This window comes from Colobus angolensis, unplaced genomic scaffold (genome assembly GCF_000951035.1).
Source record: "Colobus angolensis palliatus isolate OR3802 unplaced genomic scaffold, Cang.pa_1.0 Scaffold138, whole genome shotgun sequence".
Taxonomy (NCBI): Eukaryota; Metazoa; Chordata; class Mammalia; order Primates; family Cercopithecidae; genus Colobus; species Colobus angolensis.
Window position 1 is genome coordinate 3,540,495 of NW_012114466.1, and position 10,941 is coordinate 3,551,435.

The window sequence follows — 10,941 nt, forward strand, 5'->3', positions numbered from 1 at the left end:
AGGAAGGAAAGGAAGGAAGGAAGGAAGGAAGGAAGGAAGGAAGGAAGGAAGGAAGGAAGGAAGGAAGGAAGGAAGAAAAGAGAGAGATGCTGAAGGAACTCAGAACCACCAGGACTGACCCTGGCTTCAAGGAGGTCCCCAAAGTGGGGCAAGTTACCACGCGGCCATGCGGGCATCTTGAGATGTTGAACCATGGAACTCTGAGCTTTCAGGTCACTAATCTTCCTTAGAGAATGACTCCAGATTGAAAAGGGAAGAAGAGTTAAGGATAAAACTGTGGGTGTTACACTTGGGAACATTCTATGCATACAAAATGGAAAAAACATAAAGAGTTTACCTGGGAAGAACGAGAGTGGGGGTCAGGAGGTGAGAAGACTGTCCGTGTGGGTCCCAGAAGGGAGAGGACTGATAAAGATAATTTTTAAAAAGGTCTTAGAAGCTGCCTCTGCCTCCCCACACACGTGAGGCTCCCATTCTTGTTTCTCTAACATTCTGACACCACAATAGGAAGTTAGATTAGATATTCACAGAACTGGTGATGATTTTATTACCGAGAATGAACAGGAAGCAATCTGGAGGAGCGCAGACAAGAACTGTCACATTTCGTCAAGATTCAATTACTGAGGCTGAGCTCCAGCCGAGCCTGCACCTCCTTCAATTTCCGTTTTGTTAGCGGTAGGTACTGGCAGGTGCCGGCCACCAGCGCCCCACCCCATGCCTGCTGCAGGGCCACACGGCAGGAAGGACCCCCAGTTTCCCTGCTAGTCTTCGATTCTAAGACTCCAGTGTTTACCGACAGATCCCCTCTGCAAAACAACAAAAGCGACGTCACAGAGCATCGTGAGATGGTTCACTGGAAGGGTGACTGCAAGCACTCAGCACAGAGCCTTCAATACACAGCTGCTGTTGGTGACGCCAGCATTGATGGGCGATCATGAAAGCAATCAAGTCCAGGCTGCTCAAATGGGGTTTCTGTTTTGCAGGTGATTCCCAGCACAAAGTTCTGTTGAAAGCATTTTAGCCAGAGGCCCCCATGTCTTCAGTGTTATCTCCCCCGCAGCCTCCCCTCCCTCAATTAGAAAACAAACCGCTTTGGTATCCCTTTCAGGATAATAAAATTCTAGAGCAAGGCCTGCTGGGCTCGGAATACCCCTTCAATCATTCGTTTGTTGGCTCACAGATAGGGACTGAACACCTACTATGGGACAGGCACTATCCTAGGTGCTGGATATGGCACAGATAACAGAGGTTCCTAGTGGGGAGATAGACACCCGTAAATAACATCAGATTGAGCGGCAGTGACTGCAAGAGAAAAAACAAAGCACCCCAACAAAACGCACCCTGCAGGGGAGTGGAAATGATTCCCGCTTATTCATCTTATTTCCCTCCATCTGGATCTAACAGTTCCTCGCTGAGTCATCCACAGCTGTCTGTCTGAATTTGCGCCCTGGAAGTAGAGAGCAAGTAGGTCCCACAGGTGTTCAACCACCACAGACAGGGCAGAGCAGGGCAGCTTGGAGAAGGAAGGAGAGAGATAGGATTATACGGAACTGAGTGGTCCGAGAGCCTCGCCCACCAGGGAGATGGGGAGCCTGACGCACCCCCGTTGCACCTGCCACCATCCAGCCCCGCAGACTGAACATGGCTACGTCACCCAGGGTGGAGGAAGAGGAGTCAGCAGAGTAGTGGAGGACACTGGATTCATTTGCCTGGGCTGCTGCAACCAAGCATGCCACAGACCATGCGGCTTAAACAACGGAGATTTATGTCACAGCTCTGGAGGTCGGAAGTCCAAGATCAAGGCACCGGCAGGCCCGGCTTGTAGACAGCTGTCCTCTTCTTCCTGTGTCCTCACTCGGTCTCCCTCTGTGCATGTCTGTGTCCCAATCTCCTCTTTTTATAGGAACCCTAGACATATTGGATTAGGGCCCACCCACTCGCATAGCCTCATTTTACCTTCATTGCTTTTCTTTTTTTTTGAGATGGAGTTTCACTCTCGTCACCCAGGCTGGAGTGCAATGGCACCATCTCAGCGCACTGCAACCTCCGCCTCCCAGGTTCAAGCGATTCTCCTGCCTCAGCCTCCCGACTAGCTGGGATTACAGGTGTGCACCACCACGCCCAGGTAATTTTCGTATTTTTAGTGGAGGCGGTGTTTTGCCATGTTGATCAGGCTGGTCTCGAATTCCCGACCTCAAGTGATCTGCCCACCTCAGCCTTCCAAAGTGCTGGGATTACAGGTGTGAGCCACCATGCCTATCCCACTACCTCTATAAATACAGTCATGTTCCGAGGTTCAACCTGCAGGTCTGGCTGGTAGCAGGGACAGTGGGGGCCTGCCAGGCTACCCATCTCTCCTAGTGGGTGAGGCTCTCATACCTTGCAATGTGCCTGTATTTAAAGAGGCAATTAAGGTAAAATGAGGTCACATGGGTGGGCCCCGCATATAGGATTTGAACATAGGAATTTGGCGGCGGAAACAGCAGGCAACAGAGACCAAAGAGACTGGCCATGCCCGGTGCTGCCTTAGGTTGGGTCTTGGGTGACTCCTGTGCAGCAGAGAATATGACACATGATCACCTGCATCATCAGACGTCACTGTGCCCACTGGCGGGGGCCGCGGGAGCAGCTCAGGGCTCCATATGTCTAGGGTTCCTATAAAAAGAGGAGATTGGGACACAGACATGCACAGAGGGAGACCGAGTGAGGACACAGGAAGAAGAGAGCAGCTGTCTACAAGCCGGGAGAGGGGCCTCAGAAGGGTCCACCCTGCCGGTGCCTTGATCTTGGACTTCCAGCCTCCAGAGCTGTGACATAAATCTCCGTTGTTTAAGCCACATGGTCTGTGGCATGCTTGGTTGCAGCAGCCCAGGCAAATGAATCCTATCTTTCTAGCACAGAAAGAGAGAAAGTTGGGGGGGATTCTCCCATGTAGCAGGTGACCCAGAGTGATGGCCACATGTGGGGTTGAGTACACATGTGAGGAAGAACCTCACCTTCACAAGGAGAGGGCGTGCCCATGAGTGAGCAGCAGGGCGACAGTCAGGAGCTCCCGCAGCACGGGCACCTCACTCTGACCATATGCAGTCTACCTTCAGGGCTGCACTGCAAACACAGGGGAGTGACACCCCCAGAAACCTGGCATGTGGCAGAGAACCCAGGAGTTGCTTTCAGAATCTTCTCCCAAGAAGAGGGACTCGGCTGGGTGTAGTGGCTCATGCCTGTGATCCCTGCACTTTGGGAGGCCAAGGTGGGAGGATTGTTTGAACCCAGTTCAAGACTAGCCTGGGCAACATGGCAAAACCCTAGCTCTACAGAAAATACAAAAATTATCTGGGCATGGTGGTATGCATCTGTGGTCCCATCTACCCGGGGAAGCTGAGGTGGGAAGACCCTAGGGGGTCAAGGCTGCAGTGAGCTGTGATCACACCACTGCACTCCAGCCTGGGCAACAGAGTAAGACACTATCTCAAGAGAAAAACAAAAAAAGAAGAGGGACTCCCCTGGGGTCCTGCTGGTTCACTCTGGGTAATTTCTACATGGCCAAACTAGAGGTCTGTTCTCTCTCCTCCTCTCACTCCCTCTCACCTCCTAGAAACACCTCCTTTACCCCTCCCAAATGAAACACTCCTCTGGCTCCCCCTCCCTTGTGACTGACCCCTGTCAGACTCCTTTGCCAGAACTTCCTCTTCCTGACCACTAATGGCTGACAGCCCAGGCCCAGTCCTCAGACCTCTTCTCTACTACAGATGCACAGAAGTTGGCTTTGACCTTGGTACTTAGCTAAAATCTCCTATTTGGTTTGGGCTTCTGCCCTTGGAAAGCCAAAGAGCTGGATGCCTACATCGGTGTCATTCCTGGCATCCTGAAGCTCAAGGATCAGGTGATCACATCAGTAGTATCACATCAAGAGTATATCACATCAACAGTATATTATGTCTTTTCAGTGTAACAACATTTACAAAACCAGACAAGACATTCTGATGCTCTGTTACTATCTGAATATTCTCGTCCATTGTTCTTTTTATCAGAAAAAAAAAAAAAAAAACCAGTGCTATTAATATGTCAAACCACTTGACACTCAGAGATTTTAGAATTGCCTTCTCAAGTGCTTATGCCATTATTCAAACAAGATGCAACAGCAGCTACTCCACAAGAAAAAGGCTGCTTAAGCCAAAGGAAGCCTCATGTTATACTTTATGGATAACACAACTGAGGTAGCAGGACTCATGGACAATTACAGCAACTCTAGAGTAAGTGCTGAATTTGCCAGCACTAACTGAAGAGGGAACCAAAAGGATGTGTCTTGAGAGGGGAGGATGTGGCTTTGAAGATGCCTCTGTAATTCTACTCCATAGAAAGCACTGGCATGGTTTATAGGCAACCATGGCTGAGATGCAGATGCAAATTCAGAGCCTGTCCTGAGATTCTGAGGGCCAGTTCCATAGCCAGGCTGCCAGACACAAGGCTTGCAGACACACTGTTTCAACTCATTGGGTGGGAGAAGCCACAGGTGCAAGCAAAAGAATCAGAAATAAAAAATGAAAGTGAACACAACATTCAAGTTTGCTTCTGAAAATATTAGAAAGTATCTGCTTCAGGCAGGGAGCAAAGTACCAATTGGAGGGACTGCTTCAACAGAGGGCCAACACCAGCAACAGCCAAATCTTCACATCCAAGATCTCCAGGATGGCCCACAGGAAGACCCTTCCACCAGGATGGGGCATGTCTGTGGGAGTGACCCTCCAGGACGGCCCACGAGAGACCCTTCCACCAGGATGGGGCATGTCTGTGGGAGTGACCCTCCGGGATGGCCCACAGGAGACCCTTCCACCAGGATGGGGCATGTCTGTGGGAGTGACCCTCCGGGACAGCCCACGGGAGACCCTTCCACCAGGATGGGGCTTATCTGTGGCAGTGACTCTCCAGGACAGCCCACGGGAGACCCTTGGAGTCTCCACCAGGATGACACCAGGGAAGCCACCAGGATGGGGCTTGTCTGTGCAGTCCATCAAAGCAGGGTGGTTGAGCAGAAAAGCAAAACCCCAGACAGAGGATGTGCTGACCCCACCAATGCTGGGGATGACATGGGTGGAATCTCTTGCTGACCTTGAAGAGGTATGCTATTCCACGTACAAGGGGACACTGAGTTCTTGAGGCCACTGTCATAGGCATTTGGGGACCCTGAAAACATATCAGAGCTCTATCAGAACTGAAAGACTGTTCAGCAAATAGCTGATCCCTTCCGGAGCTTGTGGATGGCACTGAGGACCAAAAATCCAAACAATACTCATTTATCTGTCCCCGTTTCATCTCCCACAAGAGGATCCCACAATCTTTATAGGTAATGAAACTGCAGGAATTTTTTCATTGACTTAATCAACAAATGTTTATCATGTGCCAGTCACCCAGGGGACTTGGGGTGGATGGGGTACCCAGCGGGGAGTCAGACACTCCTTATTTCTGCTCTTGGCATTTATTTATCTGTTTAAAAAACAACAGCAATAACAACTCCTGCTTATTGATGACAGACCTGTGCCGGCGCTCCACACATGTAATTTCAGCAGGCAGCTTGGATGGTTTCCAGTGGACAGAAATGAAAAGGAGCTACTATGGCCAGGCACAGTGGCTCATGCCTGTAAACCCCATACTTTGGGAGGCCGAGGTGAGTGGACTGCTTGAGCCCAGGAGTTCAAGACCAGCCTGGGCAACATGGCAAAGCCTCATACCTACAAAAAATACAAAAAATTAGTTGGGCATGGTGGCATGCACCTGTACTCCCAGCTACTAGGGCAGTTAAGGTGGAAGAATCACCTGAGCCTGGGAAGTGGATGCTGTAGTGAGCCGTGACTGTACCACCGCACTCCAGGTCAGCCGATGGAGTGAGACCCTGTCTCACAAAGAAAAGGAGCTGCAGCGGCCGGGCACGGTGGCTCAAGCCTGTAATCCCAGCACTTTGGGAGGCCGAGACGGGTGGATCACCAGGTCAGGAGATCGAGACTATCCTGGCTAACACCGCGAAACCCCGTCTCTACTAAAAAATACAAAAAACTAGCCGGGCGAGGTGGCAGGCGCCTGTAGTCCCAGCTACTCGGGAGGCTGAGGCAGGAGAATGGCGTAAACCCGGGAGGCGGAGCTTGCAGTGAGCTGAGATCCGGCCATTGCACTCCAGCCCGGGCGATAGAGCGAGACTCCGTCTCAAAAAAAAAAAAAAAAGAAAAGGAGCTGCAACAACCACAGCCTCACTCCCTTCCTCTCTCTCCCTCTCGAAATTATGCATCTCAAAGGCACAGTTCTCTGCCCCTGAACCCTTCCTGATCAGGATGTTACCCCCATCACTGTGCTAAAACGGCTCTCATCTGGGCCACCAATGACCTATCAGGTGCCAAATCTAATGGTCAATACATTTGAGTGATGCAGAGAAATTGGAGTGTTGCAGGAGCAAGGGAGCCATTTTTTAATGGAAATATTACATCATGTCTGCACACTGAACAGTCCAGGGAAGACAGAAAGTGGCTACAGGAAAGATCAACCAAGGCACAACAGACCTGGGAAGCCCAGAGGCAAGAGGTGAAGCCTCTCCGAATTTGATAATTTCTTCCTCTACAGTGGTCAGCTCAAGGAAGCAACTCATTACACTTGAAGTCAACAATTCCAGTTTCTTCAACATCTGAACAAGGATATTCCCACAATATTATTGGTGAAAGAAAAATACTAGAAATGACAAAAATGCCCCACATAGGAGACTGGGTGAATAAACTAAGGAACATCCACACAGTGGAGTACAATGCAGCCATAAAGAAAAAGAAAGGTGGTCTCCACATGGAAGGATTCCTAGAACATATCATTAAGTGAAATAAGCAAGGTGTGTAAAAGAATGTATAAAATACACCACCTTTTATGCAAGGAACAAAAGGGAAAAGAGTAGTTGTGTGTATGGACACTTTTGTAAAGAAACATAAGAAGGATAAAATCAGAATCCATTGAAAATTGTTACCTGGGAGTGTATAGGTGGAAGAGAAAGCAGTGAGATCTCTTTCTCTCTCTTTCTCTCTCTCTCTCTCTCTCTCCCTCTTTTGAGACAGGGTCTCACGCTGTTGCCTAGGCTGGAATGCAGTGGTACAATCATGGCTCACTGCAGCCTCAACTTCCCAGGCTCAAGTGATCCTCCTGCCTCAGCCTCCTGAGCAGTTGGGAATACAGGTGCACATCACCACGTCTGGTAATTTGTAGAGATGAGGTCCCACTACGTTGCCCAGGCTTGTCTCAAACTCTTGGGCTCAAGTGATCCTCCTGGCTCAACCCCTCAAGGTGCTGGGATGATAGGCTGAGCCACCACACCTGGCTAAGACCTTTCAAGGTATGTCATTTTCACAGTTTTGACTTGTGAAGCATGTAAATGCTTTACATTTTTAAAAGTAATATTAAATAAAATTAAGTGTAAACATATACCCAAAAACTAAATACAGAGAGAAACTAATCTATTTACACATCAAATGGATGACATGACCATTCAAAAAGAAATTAATTCAGTGAAGTTCTGAACACAGAATTCTGACTATATACTCTTAGCATATATATTGCATAGTTAAAAAATAATGGCAAAGAAACCTTGTACCTAGCATGTTTGTAGTTGATATAAGTATTGGTATTGTAATTCTGACACTATTTTTGTATGCAGAGTAAACAGCAAATATATTTCTGGAACGAAGGTTCTCCCTGGAGATTGGAATACAGAATGCTAACAGTTAAGGGAGAAACTTGTAGCATTGAACTGGAATGAGAAGTAAGTGAATTCACAATTTGTAAAAGCTATATATTTCCTACTTCTTTTGACTCAAAGAGACTAGAAGCAATGACACCCCAGTAGCCACGAGCACCCATAGGGCCCAGATTTTGCTGTCTAATTACCTTTCCCTTTGGAACATAAAAGAATCCATCAGTCCAGGAAAAAGTATTATTTTATTTCTGGGGATGTTCAAAAACAAAACAGGACACAGGAGAAGAAAAGTGCTAATTTAAGAAGAAAATGCCAGCTAATAAGTGGGGAAGCCATGATAAACATAGAGGAATCACTATTTTGCAACCTCCAGCATCATATTTAGAGACGATATTTAGCATGATTTAGAGATCGATAATCAGTGGATGATAAAATCATGGGGAGTGCTTCATGGGTGAACAGGACATTCACACAGTCTCAGAGTCAATCCCTCTAAAGACCACTGATTAAAAAGGAAAGAAGGGCTGAGTGTGGTAGCTCACACCTGTAGTCCCAACACTTTGGGAGGCCAACATGAGAGAATTGCTTCAGGCCAGTTCAAGACCAGCCTGGGCAACAGAGCAAGGATGCTGTCTCTAACACAGAAAAATTGTAAATACAAAACAATTAGCCAGCCAGGCGTGGTGGCTCATGCCTATAATCCCAGCACTTTGGGAGGCCAAGGTGGGTGGATCACGAGGTCAGGAGATTGAGACCATCCTGGCTGGCCAACATGGTGAAACTCCGTCTCTACTAAAAATACAAAAATTGGGCCAGGCGCGGTGGCTCAAGCCTGTAATCCCAGCACTTTGGGAGGCCGAGACGGGCGGATCACGAGGTCAGGAGATCGAGACCATCCTGGCTAACACGGTGAAACCCCGTCTCTACTAAAAAAAATACAAAAAAAAAACTAGCCGGGCGAGGTGGCAGGCGCCTGTAGTCCCAGCTACTTGGGAGGCTGAGGCAGGAGAATGGCTTAAACCCGGGAGGCGGGGCTTGCAGTGAGCTGAGATCCGGCCACTGCACTCCAGCCTGGGCGACAGAGCAAGACTCCGTCTCAAAAAAAAAAAAAAAAAAATACAAAAATTGGCTGGACATGGTTGTATGTGCCTGTAATCCCAGCTACTCAGGAGGCTGAGGCAGGAGAATCACTTGAACCAAGGAGTCAGAGGTTGCAGTGAGTTGAGATCGCACCACTGCACTATAGCCTGGGTGACAGAGTGAGACTCCGTTTCAAAAAAAAAAACAGTTAGCCACGTGTGGTGGTGCACATCTGTAGTCCTAGCTACTCTAGAGGCCAAGGCGGGAGGATCACTGGAGCCCAGGAGTTGGAGGGTGCAGTGAGCTATGTTCACCCCACTACACTCCTGCCTGGGCAACTGAGTGAGACCCTGACTCTACCAAAATAGAACAAATAAAAAAGTTTTTTTAAAAGGAAAGAAGCACCTTTACAATGGAGAAACCCGTAGGCCACTGCCTGAACCCAGTGGTCTAATCCTTAGCACCACCACTGCCAGGCAGCCGGGTGTCGTGTTCTCCTCCCGATGTGATGCCCACAGGAGGGCATGCAGGCAGCGCAGTCACACTCTCAGCAGAAACATGTGACCCAGATCTCACCGCAAGGAGACAGACAGATCCCGACGGGAGGATATCCTACAAGATAAGAGGCCCGGACCCTCCCAAAACGTCACAAAAGATGGAAGGACAGAACAGAACGGAGAGAGGGAAAGAGAAAGCGGTCCAGATGAAAGAAACCTAAAAGAAGAGACAAACATTCATGTGTGATTTGGTCCAAATAAAAAGGCATCACGGGGACAACCAGGGACATCAGATCATTCAGCCAGACCCCCAGGGCTGGTGTGAAAACCAACTGTGACCGTGCAGGAGAGCCTGACCCAGGACCCGTACCCACAGCTGCTCTGTAAACAGGTCAGAGAAAGGCCCCGTGGTCAGGTTCGGGAGCTATGCTTGGGGTCAGGCTGCCCGGCTGTTCACCAGGAGACTGCGGGTCTCAACGTCCCCACCTGTTGAAGGTGATGGCAGTACTGCCTCCTAGGGCCATTGTGACAATGAGACACGACAGTTCCAGGCACCGTGAGAACCCACCATGAGTCTGAGAATTCCTCTCATTCATCATCTGCGAACTCTGCTCTTCCGTTCTTTGCCTAGAAACTCCTGCTTGTTCTTCTGCGCGAGCTGCAAGGCTGCCCCGCCCCCAGGCCAGGCCAGGGTCCTCTCCTCAGAACCTGTGGCATCTCCGAAGGCCCTCATCACAACCAGTCTCAACAGTAACTGTAACTATTCAAAAATATTTGTCTTTTCACACAGACTGTAAGTTCCTGAGGACAGGGACCATGTCTGTTTCAAAGATCACTGTATCCCTGGCACCCAGCACTAGGGACTCATCAAGCATCTGATGAATAAATAACCGGTTTGTCTGGCCATCAATCCATGTGTCAGTCAGTCCCGGGAAGATCACTAACCTGCCCTCCCTCGCCCAGCAAACGCAGACACTAGAGCCCGTCCCTGGTGAGGGAACGTGGGCTATCATGTATTTGGTGACACATTCACTCACAGAATATCGCTGGGGACCCACTTCCCTCCCGCTGCCTCCCATCCTGAGCTGAAGGAGCTCAAGCTGAAAGCGGGTGGCGGGGACACAACGTGGGTCTGAGCCCCAACAGAACGGGAGCCGCAGGCAGTTCTGGAAGCTGTCCCCAACCTGCTGCTGCCCCACGGCTGGGTGTTCTGTAGAAACGGCGAGGAGAGAGAGGACCCTGAAGCCACAGCCCAGGGCCTGAGGGCACCACCTGGGATGGGCACACTGCAGCTTCTAGTGTCCTCCTAGGACCTGTGGACCATGTCACTATGCAGAGAATCCTGGCCCGGCCCAGGGCTGCTACAGGGAGATGGGGGTGGGGCAGAGTTGTCCCTGTTGTGGACTCACCCAAGAGCTTCTGCAGCACCTGGCCGTCGTACAGGTCTTCCTCCAGCTGCTTCACAATGATCCTCTCCTCCACCAGCACGTCGTTAATCCAGTCGAGGAGGACCTGCAGGAGACACGGGCGTTACGGCCTCACTCCGCCAGTGCCACGGGGATGAGGCAGTGACCAGGGAAAGTGCAGACACAGAGACTGCACAGCTCTGCAGCCACGAACAGGACCAGAGCAAGCACAGGGACA

General features: G+C 49.8%; 1 protein-coding gene across 3 annotated transcripts in view; it reads right to left on the reverse strand.

Moving 5' to 3' along the window:
* Positions 1-10,941, reverse strand: part of PARVB (parvin, beta) — a 185,726-nt gene that overhangs the window by 38,544 nt on the left and 136,241 nt on the right. For all 3 annotated transcript variants that reach the window (XM_011934778.1, XM_011934780.1, XM_011934779.1), the window contains one exon: positions 10,707-10,809. In XM_011934778.1, coding sequence (XP_011790168.1) covers positions 10,707-10,809 — 103 coding nt within the window. The remainder of the gene's footprint in view (positions 1-10,706; positions 10,810-10,941) is intronic.